Below are 23,830 nucleotides of genomic sequence, written 5' to 3'. Positions count from 1 at the left end.
AGAAGAAAGGTTCGCGTCGGTTCGGATACGCGCCAGCGGGCACTCTGGCAAAGGGCGTATCCCCATCTCTTGCTATCCGATCGAGATCTCCTCCGCGTCGCACCAACTCGCCGGCGACCACGGAATCCCGTATGGCCTCCTCGCCCTGGCGGCCGGGGATCCCCATGCATTCGACATGCCTGGCCCGTTTGAATCTAACATCGCTTTGGTCTTCGCGGCGGCAGAGGGCTGAAAGAACATGGTGATGCCGTTCGATCCTGTGGTCAGATTTTCAGTGCCTTTTGTGTTCTGGTGAGTAGGTTTCAGCTCGGTGCCTGGGTGGGATTGTGATCTGCATAACTTGAATGTAGCCTGATGGTGTTGTTTTCAGTGAACTTGTGGCTGATCTACTTTTGATCCATCCGGTGCGTGTGTGGTGAACAGCAGTGGTGCTTGTCTGTGCTGTGAACGAATTTCTGTAACTCTGGTCCTGTTTAATACATGCGCGGGGGTACGGTCGCTTCAACTATAGAAGAATTGGCAAAATATGTAGCACCGGCGGCTCAGTTGGCTCGAACTTGGATGCACGACCTTCTGTTTGGTTGGTGCGGGCGCGACGCAGAGAATGAAAGTATTTCGGTTTTTTTATCTGTTCTTTGGTTGGCTCGCTTTTGTGATTTGGATTGGACGTGTGACGTGTTCCCGCCCTGAACCGCTGCACGTCGTTGTCAACGATGGCCTCCGGTCTCCGGAGCGACGTTGGCTCTTTGCCTCCGCCCTCATCGTTCTCGGGTCTCGACTACCACTGCCACTCTGATTGCTTTTGCGGCTGTTTGTTCGATGCGACTAGCGGACCGGTACCGTGCCACCGCGCTTGCAACGGCTTCGCGGGCCAGAGAAGCTGCCCCGAGCTCGCGAAGAAAGTGTAATTGCGCGACATCTTAATTTGATCTCTGAATTTGAGCTATGCAATCTTTCGCAGTGCAGCGATCCATAAAGCATTAGAAATCCAGAATACCCACCCACACCCAGCTTTCCAGCCTAGCTTTCATAAACAAACTTCAAGAAATATGCAGTGACCATGTCTGTAAGACGTTCGTAATCTGGTGTGCGTGGAAGTGGAACTGGAACATAAACATTCTTAAGGCAGTGCTTGCCAAATACATATGCAACTATGCAAGCTCAAAATCCAGGCATGAGAAATCAAAGACACAGGAATGCATACAGAAGTTCTGAAGGAATTAACCATTTAGACATTAAGCATCCTCCAGACCGTAGGAAACAAAGAATATTGGTGTGTTAACCCAGACATATAGCTCACAGGCCAAAACCTCCGTCGTCAGTATACCTAGTACGACAAGCTACTCTCATAGGAAATCACAATATCGCAGACAGAAATCAAGTTCATCTTGTCCTGATGAAACGAATCCAAAACTCTTGTGGGGGATAAGATGCACCACATGAACGATCCAGGGTAATCAAGCTCATCTTTTCCTGAAAACGAACTCAAAGCTCCGAGTTCTTGGAGCCCTCGGCTGAGTTCTGGGAGCTTTTGGTCCTGGATTCGCCTGGGATACGGACCGGCGGAGGCGGGAGGCCATCAGCTGCAGAACCCCAGTTGGGGGTGGGCGGGTCAGAACTGGTGCTAGTGGGCTCCTTTTGGGTTCTCATACTCAGTGGCACCATTTGGGACTGCAAGCACGAAGCTTCACCTTCGGCGGCAGCAGCTGGTGGCACCTGATCACCATGGCCAGCGGCAGCAGCTGGCAGCACCTGATCACCATGGCCGGCGGCAGCAGCTGGCAGCATCTGATCACCATGGCCGCCAGCTGCTTCTGGCGGCACCTGATCACCATGGCCGCCAGCAGGTGGGACGATTGCTGGTGGCAGTGGTGGCGGTGGTGGTGGCAGCACGTTGCTGGAGCTAGCTTGGCCGGCGCCTGGGGTCTTGAACCGAACCAGCATGACAGTCATGTTGTCCCTCCCTCTAGGAAGTGCTACGCAGTGATCAAGAAGGGACTCGCAGATGAACGTCAGCCCTGCGTTCTGGATCACAACATATGTTAGGGCGACAACAGATGAACAAGATAAAAAGCACGCTATGCTATTTGAGAGTAGGCTGTAAATGCCCATAAAGTCAGGCAGTAGCTAAAATAAGAAGGCCAAGCACACTGCTATCAGTAAATAAGCACATCATGCACCCAAACCTGTTTTAGAATGCGATAACAAAATTTCCCCTTTTCCTTATGCATCACTGTTTAAAAAAAGCAAACACGCTGAGAGGGAATAATACTCACGGCAGCTAAGTATATCCTCACATAATCAACTGCTTGCTGGCTTGTCATGCAATCCCTACAAAGAAGGACATGAAGAGATGTGTGAATCTAGAGCAAACAACGTAAAGAAAATTAATTACATCAATGAATACTACTCAGGTTGGCCAGAAGCCACAACAACTTCACCAGCATGTTTCATTAAGTACTGATGTTATCCAGAGTTCTTCAAGTAAGTTCTTCCAAAATAAATCAAATATCTGGTGATCATTTTCAGAAAACTAGCACAAATATCTGGACTCGAGAAACATAAAACACACAGAGCATTGGTAGATTGCACCATGCTGCAACACTGACCCCTGTAGGCCCATCACAACAAACACTGGAAAGGAGTTAAATCCACAGCATTTTGAGAAATCATACAAATTTATGCATAATGGTGCAGTGGCCCAGTCCAAAGTAAATCAAATTAACTGAACCAAAATCTACAAATCCCTTGTGGACAATTTGAATACTATTCTACATAGGAACTTTGAAGAAACAAAAATGTAGAAGATAACTGTCATTTCAACTTGATGTATTCTGCATGGAATCATGAACACTGAATCAAACCATAATAGAACAATGCACCTGTGTTAGCTGAAAACTTACCAGATTCCATCACATGCTAAAATAAGAAACTGAGCATCATGAGTTATATGTTCCTAAACAAACAAGGGGAAATTTTCCATCAGATGATACCCACCTCGATAAAATCACATTCTAATGACACAATTTAGTAACACTTACAGTGCGAACTTCAGGTAAGGCAGTAATTGCTTGTTCTATGGCAGGTAAACTATCATCATTCTTGTATGACAGGTCACCTGAAATGTAAGGAAGTAAAACACTGATTACAACAAAAGCAATTGTATAATCCAATAACGGGCCAGAAAAGTCAGGCAGAACTATACCGAGTGTTCTTGAGACCGCAATTCCTTCATCAATACGAGGGATATTTCCTCTTGCTTCAGTTATGGTTACCGCACGTCCTGCATTTTCTATTCTCTGTCTTTCGGCTGGAAGGTTTGGTTTAAAATCGGTGGATAAATCAACCGCCTTTGCAAACAATAGAACAAACAGAGCATTTAGGCACCATTAGAATACATGTATTGTTACAAAATATCATGCTGATTTGGTATCAGATAAACACAAGTGAATTAGTCAGCGCACCAGATCATTCCTTGAGAGTACACAACGAGAATCACCAGCATTTCCCACAATGATTTCGTTGCCTCTAATGAGAACCACACATGCTGTACATCCATCTTGTAATGGCCCCGAATAGGGAAGCTTCTGAAAAAACATTGAAGACAAAGTAAATATTACATGTTTTCATAGATCAGATTTTATGAAAAAAATAGCTGAGTTTGCACCTGCCCACAGAATGGTAGACAAAAACGTCGTCCACGAAGGGCCTCTCTATATTCATCCCAATATTCATTACCACCATACCCAGATAATTCCTTCCCTGCCTTTCTGCGTCTCATCATCTCATCCATCCTGCAACAGTTAAGTAGGAACAACAATCACATATTTGTTATTTGCATGTGCAGCAAGTTTAACTATCAACTATAAACAAAGAAAGTGGCAATATTAGTCCTTCGCCATCCACTATAGTAATGAAAGGAGCTAAGTTATGTGAACTCAAAATATGTAATGCATGAATTTAGTGAGCTACAGAAAGTTTCAAACCTTAAGAACGTTTCCTCAAGTGCAGTAATGGGATAACGATGAAATTGTGGATGTTTGCGAAGCTCAACGTGTAAGTGCTTCCCGCAATACCTTGAAACAGCAGGTCCTGAAACAGAACGTCAAATAACTCTCAAGTATCATGGTAAATGGTATATATTGCTAAAAACAAAATAACGAGTCAAAAGGACTCATGAATGCATAGAGGACTACATATCAAAAGAATGCAATGAACTCATATTGCTAAACATCCAGCTGTCTGCTGGCATCATGCATTTAAAACTTGTTCAACAGAACTAGGGTTAAAGATCGAACCTCCATGGCCATCATAAACACCAAAGAATGATGTGGCAGTTGCAGCATCAAGTTGTAAAACAGCTGTGTGCTGCAGAGCAAGAAGGCTACACATGAGGCTTCATCATTTAGCAACAACTAATAGCAAGTCAATCATGTATATTTCATATAACTATGCTCTCAATGACCCTACAAAAGCCTGGTAGGTTACTCACAGCATCTTCCATATTTTCACGAAATCCTTGCATAGCTGACACGGCATAAGCAAGTCTTCCATTCTCACCACTCTCAGTAGTCTTTGCTGTCACAGGCACACTAAGTGCCATAGTGGAGCTTGATATCCTGTGGCATAGTAATGTGAGTACAATATCCTAAAAATCCTATCAAGAAAATTTTAGGAAATGGACAAACTGACATCAGATTGCAGATCAAAAAGGTACTAGAAAGCACTGATGATATACAAACAGAAATATTCATTAGCAATGGCAGTCCACCGCATGCAAAATTAGGATTTCTTCGGATAAAGAAACCATAGATACACATACTTCATTGCTTGCAATGCTTTATGCGGAACTCGTCTTCTCTTGGCCCCACATTTTCTATGAACAAGGAAGCAACAGAAACAATCTATGATGGCAGGATGTAACTGAGGCTTGGGAACAGGGCCTTAGGTGCATTCCAGGACAATTGTACAAGATGGAATGGCAGTTTTCAAGGATGCATTAACAAAAGTTGCACCTAGGATCTATCTAAAAAGTTAACCCGCAAGTGAACTGAGATTTTGCAATAACAACATACAAAGTTTCAAACCCAAATCACAATAGCAAATTTCGACGTGGCTGGAGATGTTCAACTTCCGCGAATTTCGATGACTGGTACTTCAACTTGCCCAATAACAAACTAGTCGTACAGGCACTCGATCTAAATGAAGAAGACAAGCAACAGGAATAGCAGTGCAGACATTTCTGACAGCAAGGAGCTAGCGATGTGCCACTGCACAGAACCCTTGACAAGAATTATAGTAATAGATAAGAACACACACCACAGTCTTGCAAGAGACGGAGATCTAACAGATCTAGCACAAGTGTTTAGGGGAACAAAGCAAGGAAACAGGTAAAGGAGACAGGCAGAGACCACGACTGCCGCACGCACAGTATTGTCGAGAAGATCAGCAGGGAAAAACGACAAGAAAAAGGTTCAACTTCACACGATTCTAAAACCCTAAAACCACATAAAGAAACAGCGATCTCTCAAACGTACGGCGATAAATAGATGCCAAAACAATTAAAAAAGCAAGAGAGTTCCCTCAAAAATAAAAATAAAAAAGCAAGAGAGATCACAAGCAGATTTATCCACGAGTTTTGAATTTTGACGCACATAAGCAGTAACACGAACGACAGGCTTACAAGAGAACTAAGAAACCAGTGACGAGAGGAAGACGGTATAATTTTCGAGGAAAGGCGAACAGAGATCACCATGGAGTCGCAGCGCTCCCCTGTCGCCTTCTCTCCGAATAAACGACTACCAAAAGCAACAGCAAAACGAACACGGAACGCAACAACACAAGCGAAACTCTAAGTACGAACTGAGGGCACGACGGCGCAAAAATGTTTTGGAGATCCAAGGGCCTCACAGAGAACGAAGAACTCCCAAATGAAAGTGCTCATCGACACTGCATAACCACATTATCAGCGCACAAAAACAACAAGGGAGACGTCAAGAGATCGACGACGGTGAGACGGCACGCGTAGTTCCAACTTCCAAGGAGGGAAGCGAGCGGAGATCACCATGGAGCCGCCGGTGTCCCCGCTAGCCCCCTCAACCTCCTTCACCACCACGAAAACCACCGCGACAGCAAAAATCAGCAACGGCAACACCACAAGCAACAAAAACACGGAGGAACAACTCACAACAAGACCAAAATCCGCGGGTCAAAATCTCCTCAAGGATTCGCAAACCCAAAAGCGCCAGCACGTCGAGAACGAAAATCCGCTCCACGACAAGGAGAGGCAGCAGCAACATTCAAAACACCACCGCGTACATCACGCACGGGAGCGAGACCAAATCGCAGCGCGAGAGCAGAAGAGGAGACGAAATCGTACGGGTTTCGGAAGGAGTAGCAGGAGGATGGGGTTTTGGGAGAGAAGGGGAGGAAGGCGTAGGGATCAATCTCACCTTCCCTGGCGGTCCTCGCAGGAGAGAGGGAGGAGAGAGGGAGGGAGGGAGAGAATGCGGCGTCGTCCATGCAAGGCAAGGGAGGGGAGCACTTTATACCCTGCGCCACCCGCTCCACGCTTTCCACCCCGGCTCGTTTGCTTCGTCGGGTGGATCGGCTCGGCTTGCTCGGCTCGGGGTCGGGCTCGGGCACAGGCTCGGCTCGGGGTCGCGCACGCGGCACGCCCGGCCAAGATCACGCCGCGCGCGCGGTGATTTGCCTTTACCGCCTTTGTCTTGACCTGCCCAATCAGGAAGGCGGTTAGAAACTATCAATCCAGATTCCAGAGCCATCAATGGCAAGCCTACAGAAAATGTGGATCAGTAATTAATCGGGATCGCGGGTCAATCATATGATAAGTGGATTAACCATATGATAAGGTGGGTTAATCATATGATAAGGTGGATTAAAGCGTGGTGAATTCCAGATTTTCGAACGGAACACGGCCACACGGGTGCCGTACCACACCGTCACGCAGTCACGCTTCTTTCTTGGAGGCCACTTCTCTCTAGTATTCTGTTGTGTTTACAGCGGCCTGCTTTTTGACCGAGACAGCTGTAGCACATTCCCCACCCCTATTATCTTCTTTTGGTTTAATTTTTCGGGCGGAATATTCTAGAACCAGGGGGAAAATATCTGGTGCCACAAAAGCGAAGATTTGCTAGGTCGATTTCGAATTCGTTGCAGATCTAAGCTTGGTAGCATCAAATTATTAGGAATGGCATTGTGAGAACAGTGTCTAGACTCGAGATCATCAAATTGGCACGGCTCTAGTGAAATACAGAAATCAGGGTGTGGCTTAAATGCTTAGTGAAATAACAAGCATAAACAGAATAGGAAACTGGGAAGCTACGAGACGCTAACGCGTGACTGGGGGATTAATATTAAACATCTAGCATAATCAGCGAGAGAAATTCGATCTCTCGAGGTGATCTGAATTTGCTGTAGGAGTAGGAGTAGTACCTGGGGGCGGCCCCCGATTCCCCCGCACGTGTGGTGCGGATGCGGCGTGCGCGAGGCGGAGTTGCGGTGGCGCACGGGCCCGCGAGCAGGTTGGCTGGCACTCGGCGTGCGCCGCGGCGAGCGGCCGACCAGCCGGCGCGCGCACGGGGACGCCCACACGAGCGCCGCGGCCCGGTGCTGGCGGCGCCGGCTCGATGGCCGCGCACGTGCGGGCAATGCTGCAGGGGTCGTCGCGGCGCCGGCGTCTGGCACACGGCCAAGGCGACCGGCCTACCAGCAGCAGCTGCGGGGTCGAGGCGCCCGGCGGCGCTCGCGAGATGGCGGGCCGGGCGGCGCCAGGTGCCCGGCCGGCGCTCGCCCTCGGCATGGCGGGCCGCGGACAGCAGCCGCGGCGCGGTGGCGGTCTTCCGGGGCGCCGCGGACCGCGCCGGAGCCCAGCCAGCCCGTGCTCCGGCGGCGGCGGCCCAGCATTCCCAGCGCGCCGGAGCTCTCGAGGCGCCCCGGCACTCCAAGAAACGCTCGCCCGCGGCCGCGCTGCGTCGTCGGTCGCGGAACGACGGGTGGGGACTAGCCCTAGCCCGGCGGCGCCGCTGCTTCATCGCGGAGGGAACGAGACGGGAAAAGGCGAGGGGGGCGGAGGCGGCGAGGTGCGAGTGGGAGTGGGACGCACCCCGGCACGTGGCCTCGGGCTGTGCGCTCTGAGGCTTCGAACTCCCCGAGCGTATCAGCCTTGCCTCAGCGTCCGTCGCGGCCCACACGTCGGTCGTGGACCAGTGGCAGAGCTAGGAGTAGCATTTTTTTTTTTTGCGAAAAGCTAGGATTAGCACTTGGGTATTCCTGAACTGCCGGAAAAAAATGTCAATAGTCGCATGTTGATGTCTTATCTTATTCTTTGCGTGATTTATTGAGGAAAATGTCCTCTCAGCACTAGCAGTTTCTTTTTTTCAAAAAGCATAACACAGAAAACGCGCAACAATATTTTCAAAACTCAAATGCAACTTGTCCAGATGGATTTTAAACAGGAGCGGGGTTCTAACGAATTGTCGAATGTCCATATTGTACACAAAACGAAATATCAGTACAAGTTGCGCAATGAAAACAAGCTCAAAATGTAGAGGGATCATGACAGTGTGAGCGTGCGAGATCGAGAGACGAGGTGGGCTGCGGGCATCAACCAACACTTGGGTCACGAGGGCGTCGGATTTGGCGAGTGCTGAATGGGCACTAGGAACTAGGAAGGTCTTGCTATAGTTGTTGTAATATCGCAAATTGAGCACAAAAAATAATATGTACTCTAAAGATGTGTGATATACTCGTCTTCCTTGCAAAATTTTTGGGTGTTAATTACAAATAATAATAATAATAATAATAATGCTGGCTCAGCCCCTGGCTTCGACAACAGCGAGCGGCAAGAACTCATGACTTGTGGGCTTGTACAATTATGTGGAGCTGGCTCCAAGTTTCTCCACTGCAAGTTTTATCCTCTACATAGAAAGAACCCATCACTTGTAACTTGTACAATTAAATGTTTCAAGATATCCCCCAACCAAGGGAATAAAATGGCCAACTATGAATTCACTATACAAGACCTATAGACCAACAGAAACTGGGTTCACTCTGAAGATTCAGCCATTCCACCAGCGAGAACCTGGGTACAGCCTGGAACTTTTCTTGCCCAAAATCCTTCTTCAACAAGTAATAACGCCTTCTGTTTAAAACTCGAAGATTAGCTTTCTGAACTTCTCCATGTGCTCAGCCTGCAAGGATATCACGATGGACAGGCTCCATCGCCATTTGCGCTTGGGAGAACAAAACCCAGACCCTCGCATGTAATTGGGCCCATGAACACAGGCCGCCCCCAACCAAAGTCAGCATCATGGATAGGCAGCCGTGTCCAGCTGGAGAACCCCAGGTTCGGGCACTTGAAGATGTGATCTCCAGGTAACATTTTCGATAAATCCGGTTGCATCCCCAGGTAGTTCAGCACCGAGCGGCAGTAGTCGTTGTCCATCCTGTTGAGGGCTCCCTGGATGACTGCTGCCCCATCTGCTAGCCCATTGGTCACCTTGCTTGCCTCAGCAATTGGTGTGGCAGTGAAGATGACATTGCCAAAGACATCTGGAAGTGGAGGCTGCACTGCTGCAGCCGTTGGCGCCCATCAGTGGCACAAAATAGCTTGGTGGGCTGTTCAGGAGGCAGGCCGTACGCAAGGGAGACACACCGCCAGACATGCGCAGCTAATTTACATATGTGCTGAACCGCGGTGCACATTCACCGGCAGTAAGCTGTGAGCGCAGCCTACTAAGGTCTGCGAGAGTGAGCTTGAAAATGCCCACAGCAGGGGAAGGTGGCACTGACTTGGGAGCAAGGGGATGAGGCGTGGAGGACAACATGGCCGGGGGAGGCTGATACTCAACATGCTGGAAAGATGGAGTCGGTGGATCACAGGCGCGTAGAAGAGTGTGGTCAATGAAGGGCATCAGAGAAATTTGAGTTCCACGGCAGAGATCAGACCACGAGTCAATGAAGTGCAAGCTGGACATGCCATCTGCCACGTTGTGATAGGTGCCAACACCAAGTGAGACGCCTCCACACTTGAAGCAAGTCACCTGGAGCAAAAATAGAGGAGAATCAACATTCATAAATGTCTATTCCTAAGAAGAATGTAATGCATATTGCAACCGGTAGCTACATGCAACAGCGCGTGATTGCATTAGAAAGTTGCCTTGACTAAAAGGCAGCAGACAAACCTGGAAATCTGAAATTATCCATGCAAAAACGAGACTGATAATAATTTTTGAACTGAAATACAATTTCATACCACCACTCAACACATGGAACCGAAATTTGACCAGATTAACAACTCTTAGATTCAGATTGAGCACAATTTTCAAAGTAGACTTAGCCATAAGCACATTTGCACATGAACCCTAACTTGCAAGTTCTAACGATATTTTAACTGTGAAGCATTATCAATCTAAACTCTGACATACTTCATGAGGACAATGAGGCAAATAATTGAAATCATATTGTATGCATGCATATTAGACCTCAGTGTGGTAGCATGGGGGGCACATGTGGTTTACAATAGGGTAATTTAATTCATTGGATTTAGAGGTAAACAACATTTAGTTGCTGTTTCATCAAAACAAGTAACTGGTGATTGGAAATGTCGATGTTGGTACTTAGTATGAGTTTGTCCAGCACAATATAATCAGCAGATCAGCTGTCCAACGTGATGTCAAAGTATTCTACTGCAAAAACAGCAGGTGCATGAATTAGCTGAGTGCATTACGCATATGGGTATGTAACCTCATGATGTAATCTTACTACATGGTTACCCTTCATACCAAACTGTTTTCATTTTAAAAAGATCATATGCCCCCACCCCCACCCCCAAATAATAATAATAATAATTGCAGGTGCACGAGACTCAACACTGGACCATCTAATACCCAAAGGCACACTGAAATATGCCTTCAATAGTTTATTCTCTATCAATCTCACTAATCTAGTAGTACGAAATTGTCCATAATTGCTAATAACAATACTTTTTGCATGGCAGAATGAGCAGCTATTCAACAAAATGAAATCTTGCAACAAAGCTCCAGCAAAATAAAAGCGTTCTAGTGAGAACAAGTAACTTCTTTCTTTTAAAGTTTGAGGTAGGCAAACAGCACCAACTAAAACTATTGGGAGAAGAGGCAAGCTTCAATATTGCTCGATACTAAATGCTCCTCAGGTTTGGGCTAAAAGGCTTTCTTTTTCTTTTTTGTAGGGGCCACTATGTAACTGCTAAAAGGTTTGGGCTAACCAGTTTTGCCACAATGGTTTTAAATGGGCGAACGAAAATGTTTTGATTGAACATAATAACGTTAACAATATACCATTAGTACCTTAAGACTAGATTTAAAAAATGGAGAGGACTTCTCAACAAATGAGGGAAAAGGATGCATAAACATAAAAGATTATTCTTAAAAAATAAAGCCTTTTACAGAAAATTTTCACATGAGAATGCTCCAATTAGACTATAATTTCCACACCAACAAATTTCAAGCCCACATCACAAACAAGAGTGTCAGCATGTGGGTGGCAACGTAATAGTGAGTGAAGAAATCACAAGTTCAGCACACTACACGAGGACCTAGTAAACTGGTATTTTTCAGGTATCGTGGAAATTCATAACAGCAAGGTGAACTGCATGTGCCATCGTAATAAGGTAATCAACTGTTGGGATAAAGCTTATGCTCCAATTGATCTGAAAAGCACTGTTTTTCATTATATGTTGTACTGTACAGCCTTATTGGTATCTTTTGAAGTTGAGTACTCTGGATCTAACAGTGGTGATTCAGCCTACTCAATCTTCTATTCCAGAACATAAGAAACTTGGACCAGCTTCATGGGAAACAGAAATGAAAGCGGAACACCTAAATGAAGTATCTGTCAACACAAAGCAACAAATGAATAGCTTACATGGTTCCACATGGCAAATTATCCGATTCAGGGACAGGCAGGAAAGCTATTAAGCTAAATGTCAATATCACTATCGATTAAGCTTTACTTTAAAAAAACTATCAATTAAGCTTATGCCGTGCACGTCCAGACCATTGGATAAATGCTGACATTTTGGAGCTAAGAACTTGAGCAGTCAACCCCAATAGGGTGACGTGTAACGACCAAACTGTCCCTATGTGTATATGGCATGATTTGTGCAATCAGCCAGTTACTGCTAGCTAAAAGGGTGCAATGTTAATGAGTTAAAGTGCTACATATTATTGTCACCAGGATAAGTCCACACATGCTAGTTTTCAATTATTGTCATGAACTGGATTAAGATGACTAACAGGTTACAAGTGCGCTCAATAAAGCAGCTGGGTGGGGCAAGCTTCTCAATTATAAATGCTAAAAGATCACCATGGCAGCAACCTCAATGTTCAGAACCACAGTAGGAAACGGTAAAATGAGCATATCGAATGATGTGCAATTACTAATTAGTAAGTACTCAAGTTTGGCACGATTATATTTTCATCAGTGACCTCATTGACAATTAATTACACTTTAACAGAACCAAACACACAGTGCCATTAATTTTACAGAGTGTAACCCTCAGCGAAAGAAAAATAAAAACTCAGTATAAGATAAAGTAGACAAATGGTGGATTCTAAATGCATAAAAGAGCAATTGCTTGAAAACAAATCAGTTTATTAGCAATACACTTCTACCTGATCAAGGTGAAGCAAGAGTCTATTTCCATGGACTGACCAATATGAATGATGATGCCACCGACTCTTAACCAATCCTAGCTAAATCTTCTGATCAAGTGTACCGTTACAGGTATCCAGCCAAAAATAGTATCACCACACCCACTAGAACAAGACATCAACTACCCCGGGTATGACCACAAAAGTGGAGTCCACCACAAAGCTAAGCTCTAGGAACTCTGAGTGGACCAAATCCACAGCCAACCAACAAGGGACCCAGTTATCCAATCCAAACATTAAAAGTAAGCCCAAATTAGGTCCTGTTTGGTTCTCACTTTAGTCTATGGACTAAAGTGGTGTTTGGTTCCTTGATAAAAGTGACTAAAATCATTAAGGCCTGGTTTGGTTCCTCCTACTTATTTTTAGTACCCGTCACATCAAATGTTTAGATACTAATTAGAAGTATTAAACGTAGACTATTTACAAAACCCATTATACAAGTGGAGGCTAAACGGCGAGACGAATCTATTAAGCCTAATTAGTCCATGATTTGACAATGTATTGCTACAGTAAACATTTGCTACTGATGGATTAATTAGGCTTAATAGATTCGTCTCGGCGTTTAGCCTCCACTTATGTAATGGGTTTTGTAAATAGTCTATGTTTAATACTCCTAATTAGTATCTAAACATTCGATGTGACACATGCTAAAAATAAGCAAAGGGAACCAAACGCCCCCTAAATGCTGTAACAAGAATACCATTTTGCCCCCGGTTCTTCTTCCTCACGCAGCAGCCCTTGTCCCGCTCCAGTTACCGAATTGAAGTTCCCCGCAACCAAAATCGAGTTCCTACCGGCAAGAGATCCCAACCGTCCAAATCGAGCACTTCCATGGAGATCGAGGCCCTCGACTGCTGCTCCTTCCTGCGCACGCGGCGAGGAGCGGAGTGTGGCACTCGAGCCTTTCCTTCTGCCCGCGCAGGGCGCCGTACCGGAACACGAGGAGCGACTCCACCGCGGCGCGGTCGACGCCGGAGTTCCTCCGGTCCCCCGCGAGGACGGCCACCCCGGGTCGGAACGGCGTCGCCGACGAGGGTGGCGGTGACAGCATCGAGCGAGGATAGCATCAGGCGAGGGCGGCGGAGCCTGGGGCGTCGCGGCTAGCCCCTGCGGCGCGGAGGAGCGGGGGCACCGCAGCCAGCCCGTGCGGCGGCGCGAGGGAGGGTGCAGGGGTAACAGGTGGGAACTCAGGGGGTGTTTGATACCCTGCTAAGTACCTGTCACATTGGATATTTGATACTAATTAGAAGTATTAAATATAGTCTAACTACAAAATTAATTGCATAGATAGAATCTAATTCGTGAGACGAATCTATTAAGCCTAATTAGTACATGATTTGACAATGTGGTGCTACAGTAACCATTTGCTAATGATGGATTAATTAGTCTTAATAGATTCGCCTGGTGAATTAGACTCTATCTGTGCATTTAGTTTTGTAATTAGCTCATGTTTAGTTCTCCTAATTAACATCCGAACATCTGACGTGATCTGCTAAAGTTTACACCTCGTATTCAAACAATCTTTAGTGGGAGGGCTAAAGGATGCTAAAACTTTTTAGTCATCTTTTGATTAGGCTGTTTGGCTAGTTTTTAGTTACTTTTTAGTCAAAAGATCTTAGGAGCTTAGTCAACTTGTAAAGCATTATGGCAGTACTTCTTCCGAATGATTTCGACGGTCTGATTGTACTAGCATTGCGTACTATAAGAACTGAACTTAGCTCACCTGAAGCAAGACGAATGGGCGCGAAGTCGCCGTAGTCGTCGACGGCGGTGTCGGGCGCGTCGGCCTCGACGAAGAGCACCCCCTCCCGGCTGCAGTCGATCTCGATCCTCCCGTCCTCGTCCCGCGCGAGGCGCCCCGCCCTCGGGTAGAACGGCACGAGCGCCTCCGCCAGCTCGCGCCGCATCCGCTCGCCGTCGAAGAACCCCTCCGCCTCGGGGCCGCCGCCGCGGCGGTAGAAGTAGACGCTGGGCGTGTGGGTCCGCGGCATCACGAGGTCGAGGTCGGAGAGCCACAGACGCCGGCCGCACGATCGTCGACCGCCGCACCGCGATCGTCATCCGCATTCCCGCACCAAACAGCTAGCTCACTAAGCAATTCCCAAATGCCAGAAAATAACAGCAAATCAAACTATGATCCAGCGGAAGCAGAACGGGGACCAGACCAACCTCAACGGAACGCGGTGGGATCGGCAAAAATCAGGCAGATGTTTTGGGATGCAGGAAATGGCTAGGTGAAAGCCTGTGTCTGTAGCCTGTAGGCGAGAGTGTGGGATTGGTGCGTTTTTGGCGTATTGTATGCCGTACGTATGCGGAAGCTCGGAGCCGGGGATATAGACTCGTACCGTATTTTTCTTTTTGTTCGCTCCGTCGGCGTGGCGCACTGGCGCCGGGCCATACTAAACTCCAATACTGGGCTCTGGCCCAGCGCGCAGTGCCCGGTGCATCAGATTAATCCATGTTGACGTGGATTCCTTCCCCCGGCAGGTCACATGAAGATAGCTCCCGTCACATCGAATGTTTGATACTAATTAGGAGTATTAGATATAGACTAATTACAAAACCAATTTCACAACCCTAGGCTAAATCGCCAGACGAATCTATTAAGCCTAATTAGTCCATGATTTGACAATGTGGTGCTACAGTAAACATTCGCTAATGATGGATTAATTAAGCTTAATAGATTCGTCTCACGATTTAGCCTAGGGGTTCTGCAATTAGTTTTATAATTAGCTCATGTTTAGTCCTCCTAATTAGCATCCAAATATCCGATGTGACACGAACTAAACTTTAGCTCTAGGATCCAAACACCCTCTAATCTTGACGCAGCAGTGTCAAACTGCGGCATTGGGGCTGCCGCAGCCGTTGCACGTGACTCGACGGGTTCGTTCTTGGGAGCTTCAGCAAAGGCAAAATTTGCTCATGGACAACGATAAAATATGTCTTTTACCACAAGCCACTAAAATAACGTGATTTAGAGGGTGTTTAGATCCTTGAGCTAAAATCTAGTTCATATTATATCGAATCTTCAAAAGCTAATTAGAGGACTAAATATGAATTAATTATAAAACTAATTACATAGATAGAGACTAATTCGAGACAAATCTATTAAGCCTAATTAATTCATGATTAGCACATATTTACTGTAGCATCATATTATCAAATTATAGACTAATTAGACTTAATAGATTCGTCTCGCGAATTAGTCTCTATCTATGCAATTGGTATTGTAATTAGTCTATATTTATATTTAATACTCTTATTATGTAAACATCCGACGTAACATGGAAACTTTAGTCCAATAACGACTTTGCTAGAAGACACTACAATTCCGTGTAAATTTGCCAGAGACACTGCAGCATTATTTTATCCGATTTAATTGGAGAGCCACCGGAAAGGACAAGTTTGCCCCCGTTGCCGACTAATTACTCCCGCGGAACCGGCCGCAGCCTTATCCAATCGTTGATTCGTCGCACGCTCCCTTCCATCCTCGCGAACAGCGAACTGCATTCGCCGCCGGCGGTCCCTCCCGATGCAGCCCCCTCCCCGCGAGGGCCCTTCTGGCATTGGCTCCTCCCGGAGCGCTTCCCTTATGGGCGGAGGGGAGTCGAGCAGCTCTGGGGAGCCGGGACGGGTGACCGTACTGGAGCTTGGAGCTCGATCTGCTTTGCCGGATGCCGGTGGACATGAGATAGAGCTACTCCTTTGCCTTGCCATTTGAATATGGATTCTGCAAAGGATTTAGTTTGGTGTTGATTTTGGAGGTGGGGCTTGGAAGTGAAGGAGCTGGAGGTCGCTTGCAGCTCCCTGATTGGTGCTTGCATGTGCTTGCTTTGCTCTGATTGGAAGGAAGGGAGGCGGACAGCTGCAGCTTCTAGCTTATTTTTCGCCTGGATTGGCCGCAGGGAGGGGGCTACTCCAGCCGTCGAGAGGGGCCGACGCGGGGATGAACTACCGCAGCCGCCGGGAGAGGCCTGCGGAGGAATGCACGACGCCCGCTTCTGACGCGGGGCTTGCTCGAGGTGGACGCGGCTCCCGCTCCTGGACACGCGCGTACGATGTCAGCTCGAGGCAGCCAAGACGCTCGATCCCGGCGGGGCTCAGTCCAGGAGGCCGCGCGCTACGGCACCACTCCAGAAGATGGCGAAGAGGACAGGGGTATACTAGTCTTTTACAAGTGTTTGATCCGTTCGAGTAGAAAATGTTATTAAATGAACCATAGTGTCCAGCAGCATATTTTGCCTCAGCAACAACATAGAATTGTAGGTGGTGTGTGGCAAAAGACACATTTTAAGTTTTTAACGGTGTCCACCAGTCAATTTTGCCTCAGCAATAACACTTGAAGGGATAACGGGCCCTGGCATGCAGGGAAGGTTTTTCAGACTAGCAAGCGACTGCTTGAATGTGATCAGGAGCATATGCGCGAGGAGGCGATGGGCGCATATGGCCACATCATTAAGGTAATCAAGGCAAGGGCGTCTGACTTTCAGTCCGGACTTCATCCATGAGAGAAGAGAAGCAAATTTCGACGCGCATGTATTAGCTAGGAGCTCACTATTTGAAACTCTAGGCAGGCATGTGTGGTACCTGGAGCCGCCAGCAGGCGTTTGTAATTCTTACAATATAGACGCCTAGAAAGGGCGCTATCCCTAAAAATAAAATAAAATCAGCCTTCCTCCCTACAATATAGATTAATCCATGTGTCGTCTCCTTTCTCGCAATTTTGAACATAATTTTATCAAAATTACCGTAATGAAGTATGAATCCCATTGTAACGAGAACAAAGGACCAATGGTACATGATCAAACGTTTCAGCCTTCCTTCCTGTGCCTGGAGCCCTGGAGGTTCTTCTTCTTCCAGGCTTCGGGTTAGGGGTCGTTTTCAAGATTGCCAAGATCTGCACCTGTTATGATTTATGAACCACGCGCTGGATGATAGATCAAGATTCGCCAATTGATGAAACCTCAGCCAACCAGATAGACCATCACCGGTTGCAGCTCAATCAGAGCTAGGTCTACGAACAAGTAGAAATTGTGGATCTTCAAATGTTCGCCAGCCGCTACATCCACGGATCCCACAAAATCATTAAACCTGGCGGTTGCTCGCTCTTTGATCAGTGATTCACCGGCCACCAGATCGATGAAGAATCTCTCAAAAATCCGCTTTTTGATCAGTGATTCACCAGCCACTACATTCTTGGATCCCACCTTATTCTCAAACCTGGTGGCTCGCTTGATTGGCAGTCCTGTAAGCTCATCTTGCATACAAATTTTGGGGGTACCAAGGCCTGCATCCACCAAGAACATTTCTTCCCTTAAGCGTAAAACAGAAGATTGTGAGGCGTTTCCACTGACGCTCATGTTCAATACTTCAATTAAACCCCATCTATAATCTGGTACTCTGGTATATGAGTGTGTTCACTTGGTTACAATGATTTCACCATGTTCCTTTAGAAAAATGTCTAACCTTTCTCTATTATTGATATTAGTCCATACAAGTAGAAGTTACCCAAAACATCCCCAGCCGAGGGTAAAAAAGAACACTGATCTTGAAGGGTGAAAGCGCAGCAACTTGGTTCACTTGAAACTTCAGGCATTTTTTATGAGAACTGGATACAGCCTTTAGCCTCTAGCCCTATTACATCCTCCTTCAAAAGGTATAATGCATCCCATTTATAACTCATAGATTAGCTTTCGGAACTTCACCATGTGCTCAGCCTGCAACGAGATGGCGATGGACAGGCTACCATCTCCATTGGCACTAGGGAGGACGAACGCCAGACCCTCATATGCAATGCCGCCTGGCCCCATGAACACAGGCCGGCCCCAACCGAAGTTGGCATCATGAATCGGCAGGCGCACCCAGCTGGTGAGTCCTAGGTTCGGGCACCGGAAGGTGTGTGCTCCACGCACCAGTGCTGACAAATCTGGCTGCAGCTCCAGGTAGTCCAGCGCTGAGCGGCAGTAGTCGTTGTCCATCCTATCTAGTGCTCCTTGGATGACTGCTGCTCCTTCTGCCAGCCCACTGGTCACCTTGCCTGCCTCGGCAAGTGGTGTGGCGGTGAAGATGACATTTCCGAAGTAACCATCTGGAAGTGGGGGCTGTAGCCGTTGGCGCCCGTCGGTGGCACAGTACAATTTGGTGGGCTGTTCAGGAGTCAGGCCACGTGCAAGGGAGACACATTTCCAGACATGCGCAGCTAGCACTGCATACGTGTTGAACCGGGGTGCACCTTCACCTGTGGGAAGCTGTGAGCGCAGCCGACCAAGGTCTGAGCGAGTGAGCTTGAAAATGTCTACGGCGGTGGCAGGTGGCTTTGATATGGAAGTGAGGGACTGAGGTGTGGAGGACAACATAGCTGGGGCAGGCTGGTACTCGATATGTTGGAAAGATGGAGTTGGTGGATCACGGGCGCGAAGGAGAGTGCGGTCAATGAAGGGCATGACAGAAATTTGAGCTCCACGGCAGAGGTCAGACCATGAGTTAATGAAGTGCAAGCCAGACATGCCATCTGCTACGTGGTGTTGCATACCGACACCAAGGGAGACGCCTCCACATTTGAAGTAAGTCACCTGGAGCAAAAAAGAAAAGGGGGATCTTTAAATATTTCATAGCTAATAGCTCCCTTTTAACAAATTGTATATTTCCAGCTGCAGCTACCAAATAACAGGTGATTGAATAATCCACTCTTAAAACATATATAAAGGTGCATGGATGAATCAAAGTTGCTTTGACTAGTAGGCACAAATATACAGATTTGAAACTAACCATGAAACAAGAAGATGTTAACCATTTTTTCTAAATAGAAGGGTCCACAAGATACAGATGTATATTTGAACTGAAATCCAATTGCATGCCATCCCTTAAGTAGGTAGAATTGAAACAATGGATGGCTTACAACTCTTATCGTAGCCATAAGCACATGAAATCTAAACTGTCAAGCACTACCAATCTCAACTCCAACATACTTCATGAAGTCTAGGCATAGGGATACCTAAATATCTAATGCAGCCGGATAAGTATTGATTTGTATTTATGAATGCATTTAGAAAAGAATGTTATGGGCACACATGTGATTTCCAAGACAGGTAAATTTATCCATCGGCTTACTGTCCCACTGAGCCTAAAGAAGACCAAATACATCTTGAGGTCTGGTGAAGGCAATAATTTGTGGATTTTGCATCAAAAGAAGCAACTGGTGAACCAGAAGCATAGAGCTGGTACGAGTTTGTCCATGAGAATCAGCTATCCAGAGAGGTCACTAAAAACAAGAGTCACCTGACAACCAATGCAACTCAAAACACCAAAACTGGAACAGCAGCACGAGATGGCAGAGCACTCCAATATGAAAACATCATGTGCATGAAATAGCTCATTGCACAGTGGCATGGGTTTGAATTTGTAAATATCTGATTCACACTAATGATGGATTATAAATTTATAAATGATGAAGTCTGGCAAGCAATTCCAGAGTGATCTGACTGTATTTGTGAACTATTCTATTGCCAATTACATAATATAGTTGCAACTGTGTATCTGCATATAGCTTGCCTGCCCCAGGGTGTAATACTGCTCACCTAACATAGGGTGACCCCTTATGACAGTTTGGCAAGAAGCCAATGTAAAAAGATAAACTCTGCTGTGCTAGCTTCAGGTGTGAGACATGGTACAAAAAACACATGCTCATTTACAGCTTCCTCCCTTCCCACTGGTAATATCTCATACTAATGCTTCCAGTTTAACATGTTATTCTGTATCCATCTCAACAAGCTAGTAGTAGAATAACTTCCACAAACCTTAATTTGTGCAAGGCAGCATTAGGTATTCAATATAATAAAATTATACAACAAGATCCAACATATTGTATAAGAACAATACAAGGTTTTAGCTCTAGTGAGATAAGCAGAGTCCTGGGCGAACTCAAAACCTTTATTTTGGAAAAGTTGGATGTCAGCCAACAACATCAACTAGTACTAATGTAAAGTATACTATATTATCTGCACAAAAGCATTGAATAGTCGAAGTATTGAAGTGGTAAATATTGAAGTCAACAGAAAGGTTCTGCACATGCTAGTTAAGTAGTTGTCGATTATTGGTTAAGGAAGCAATTCCAGATTAAAAATGGTTAAAGGTCAGGAAAGTTTGAGAAGTGGACAAGCACAAGGTATATGATTAACACATTGCATGAAGCCTAATTAGTGAAGTGCCCTTCTACTGAGAAATTACCACATTTGGCAAGGCTATGTTCTCATGACTGAAAAGCTTGACCGTTATTGTGTGCAATGAATTGATGCAACAACAAAACGAATGCAGACAATCATTTTAGACAGTACAAGATGTACAGCAATGATGGGGAAATTTTACAAAATACAGTCACTTGATGACAAACCAATTTGTTAACAATTGGCTTTCGAGCCAGTCAAGGTGAAGCAAGAGTTTATTCCGATGCACAATCGGATGATGACACCAAGCATTTCTAACCGAAGCTTCAGACTACGGATACTAATCCAGCCAAAACAGAGGCCCCACTAAAAATAACAAGACAGCAACAACATGCATGAAACTAGGAAAGTGGTACAGGCGTGCCGCGTGCACAATATGAATTCCCAGAGGATTAAATCAACAGACAAAAAAGGGACCCAGCTATCCAATCATGTACACAGGTAAGCCAAATTAAATGCCGTGCAGAGCTTGTATAGCACTATGGTACGCTACTTCCAGGTGAGGATACTGGTAACTGAACTCACCTGGAGCACGAGGAGCGGGAAGGCCGAGATGTCGTCGGTGTAATCGACCGCCGGGATGAGGCGCTTGAGCTCCATGGTAGGGGCGAAGTCGCCGTAGTCGTCGATGGCGGCGTTGGGCGCGTCAGCCTCGACGAAAAGCACCCCTTCGCCGTTGCAGTCGATCTCGACCCTCCCGTCCTCGTCCCGCGCGAGTCGCCCCGCCATCGGGTAGAACGGCACGAGCGCCTCCGCCAGCGCGCGCCGCATCCGCTCGCCGTCGAAGAACCCCTCCGCCTCGGGGCCGCCGCCGCGGCGGTAGAAGTAGACGCTGGGCGTGTGGAAGCGCGGCACGACGAGGTCGAGGTTGGAATTCCACAGCCGCTGCCGCGGCGTCTCCCGCGCCGGGCGCACCATCGTCGACCGCCTCACCGTGATCGCCATCTGCATTCCATCCATCCCGCCGAACAGCTCCGTCAGGTCAGCACCCACCTCAAATTCACCCCCCCCCCCCCCACCCCCCACCCCCAACAACAACAGAATTCGAACAATCGGAGCTAAAAATACTACTGAGGAGTTAGAGAGGAAGCCGGACGGCGACCAACCTCGGCGGAGACGCGGCGCCGTGGATCGGATCTGGGGTCGCCGAAACGGGCAAAGCTCTGGACGAATCCAGCGACCGGTTTGGTGGTAGCAGCAGCTCTTGGTGGAGAGCAGCTGGTGAGCGAGTGGGGGGTGGGGCGGCTTTTATAGGCGGAGATCTCGGAGCCGGGGAGGCGGGGTGATCCTCTGACTTGCTCGGTTTGCCTTCTGCTTCTTCCATATTCCCCTTCCCCCTCGTCCTATTCGGCGCTGTGCGTTACTTCGGAGGAGGTGGTGTGACGACTAGTGGGGTGGGCGGTTGGTGGGACGGGGACGGGAGGCTATAGGGAGGGAGAAGGACCGTGGAGTGGAGGTGTGGGTGGACGCGGTCCAGCCCACCTGTTCCTGGACTCTGGGGGCTTCTGCACAGTTACCCGTGCATCAGATTATCGTTGGCAGATTATCTTTTTTTTTTGGCAGAACAGTGTTAGTTAAGTTAATCCTGCACGAGCATCAGCCACCCGCTGGCAGTGACTTGTGGTGGTTGCTGCATTTGACCGCCGCTGCTGCGCCACCATCGTTTTCTCTCGGCGGCAATCATTCAGCCACAGCGCAGGTTAATCTCAAGTGACATCTTTCGGTGCGTGGCCGGTGAATGAAGAAGAAGAAAACTAACCGGACTGAGGTTTGTATGTGTACCTCACCTCGGCTGGTATACAGCCTAATCATCGAAGGACTAAAGGAGAACACTTGGGTCTTGTTTAGTTACCCCAAATTTCCAACTTTGACACTATGCAAAAGAAGATTTCCCATCACATCAAATTTGCGGTATATGCATGGAGTACTAAATGTAGACGAAATCAAAAACTAATTGCACAGTTTTGTTGTATTTTGCGAGACGAATCTTTTGAGCCTAATTAGTCAATGTTTGGACAATAATTCACAAATACAAACGAAATGCTACAGTTGCGTATTTATGGCAAAATGCTAATTTTGCCACTCCTAAATTAGGAACTAAACAAGACCTTGTTTGACCGTTTCACTTTCACCCACGGTCACACACACGCACGCACACAGAGCTGGAGTGAACAATCTGAAGCTTCATTTACCTACCCCCGTGATAGAAGCGATGCCGCCCCAGAATTGTTGTTAAACTTGCCTATCAACCTTACGCAACAAAGATGTTATGTTACAAGGCACATATCTCCTTTTTTTTCCCCCTTTGGAGCTGTCGAATAAAAATCAGATCGCACTTTGTGAGGTTCTGGAGATGTAAGTCCAGCTAAAGATGGCAAGGTCACCAACTCACCGTGATCATGGTGTGATTAACACTGACAAGTGTGGATCCCTTGTCCCATAGCAAAGGAACTTTAGAAAAAGAGAGACAGTCCATGAAAGAGAACTGGTTTCATCAGTATAATACTGGCTTCAACAGTTCAACTAGAATGTCCGTGCTTTGCCTTCTCCAGTTCTCCGTCCAAGCAATCTGTTTCTCCCTTTTGTCTGATCGTTGCTGCGTTCTGATCCGGCGTTCCTGTTCCTCACGTCCCGACTTTTTTTGTTTTTAGCTCCTTTTTCGAAAGATTCTCACAAATAGGCTCTTGGCGGAACCAATTCCAAAAATGGACCCTTAGCTTGGCGCCATGCTACAACATCTCGGCGCCAACCATCCTGACGCCAAGGTCTATACATAGCTGCTGACGCGGATGCCGACATGGCGGGGGCTTGGCGCCATGGATTTTGGCTCCAAGCTTGGCGCCGTAGATCTTGGCGTCGAGCTATCTACCCCGTACCTCTACGCGTTTCGAA

At 47.0% G+C, this 23,830-nt stretch overlaps 2 protein-coding genes and 1 pseudogene across 2 annotated transcripts; all 3 read right to left on the bottom strand.

The window, feature by feature from the left end:
* Positions 1-1,209: 1,209 nt before the first annotated feature.
* On the bottom strand, positions 1,210-6,565 carry LOC117865013 (probable protein phosphatase 2C 42). Its single transcript, XM_034749087.2, has 11 exons — positions 6,453-6,565; positions 4,493-4,619; positions 4,299-4,368; positions 3,987-4,092; positions 3,668-3,794; positions 3,465-3,587; positions 3,206-3,350; positions 3,042-3,118; positions 2,904-2,956; positions 2,277-2,331; positions 1,210-2,025 (listed from the first exon to the last, which is right to left on the bottom strand). The coding sequence occupies exons 2-11, from the start codon at positions 4,601-4,603 to the stop codon at positions 1,486-1,488; spliced, it is 1,407 nt and encodes a 468-aa protein (XP_034604978.1). The 5' UTR covers positions 4,604-4,619; positions 6,453-6,565; the 3' UTR covers positions 1,210-1,485.
* Positions 6,566-9,167: 2,602 nt separating this feature from the next.
* LOC117864774 (hydroxycinnamoyltransferase 1-like) lies at positions 9,168-15,743 on the bottom strand (annotated as a pseudogene).
* A 2,339-nt stretch (positions 15,744-18,082) lies between these two features.
* On the bottom strand, positions 18,083-22,315 carry LOC117863898 (hydroxycinnamoyltransferase 1). Its single transcript, XM_034747805.2, has 3 exons — positions 22,045-22,315; positions 21,464-21,883; positions 18,083-19,288 (listed from the first exon to the last, which is right to left on the bottom strand). Exons 2-3 carry the CDS (start codon positions 21,881-21,883, stop codon positions 18,389-18,391), a joined length of 1,320 nt encoding a protein of 439 aa, XP_034603696.1. The 5' UTR covers positions 22,045-22,315; the 3' UTR covers positions 18,083-18,388.
* Between the last annotated feature and the right edge of the window lie 1,515 nt (positions 22,316-23,830).

The sequence above is a fragment of the Setaria viridis genome, chromosome 7, assembly GCF_005286985.2.
Source record: "Setaria viridis chromosome 7, Setaria_viridis_v4.0, whole genome shotgun sequence".
NCBI classification, from domain to species: domain Eukaryota; kingdom Viridiplantae; phylum Streptophyta; class Magnoliopsida; order Poales; family Poaceae; genus Setaria; species Setaria viridis.
The sequence above is the reverse complement of the archived record's forward strand: the minus strand, read 5'-3'. Positions and strand labels throughout refer to the sequence as shown.

Bases quoted from the DNA above. Each gene is read 5' to 3' on its own strand.
- LOC117865013 (XM_034749087.2), bottom strand. From the start codon at position 4,603: ATGGCACTTAGTGTGCCTGTGACAGCAAAGACTACTGAGAGTGGTGAG. The intron at 3,795-3,986 runs GTTTGAAACTTT...TAACTGTTGCAG, and splicing joins CTTGAGGAAACGTTCTTAAG to GATGGATGAGATGATGAGAC. The intron at 2,332-2,903 runs GTAAGTTTTCAG...CCTTCTTTGTAG, and splicing joins TTAGCATGTGATGGAATCTG to GGATTGCATGACAAGCCAGC.
- LOC117863898 (XM_034747805.2), bottom strand. From the start codon at position 21,883: ATGGCGATCACGGTGAGGCGGTCGACGATGGTGCGCCCGGCGCGGGAG. The intron at 19,289-21,463 runs GTGAGTTCAGTT...TTTTTGCTCCAG, and splicing joins TCCCGCTCCTCGTGCTCCAG to GTGACTTACTTCAAATGTGG.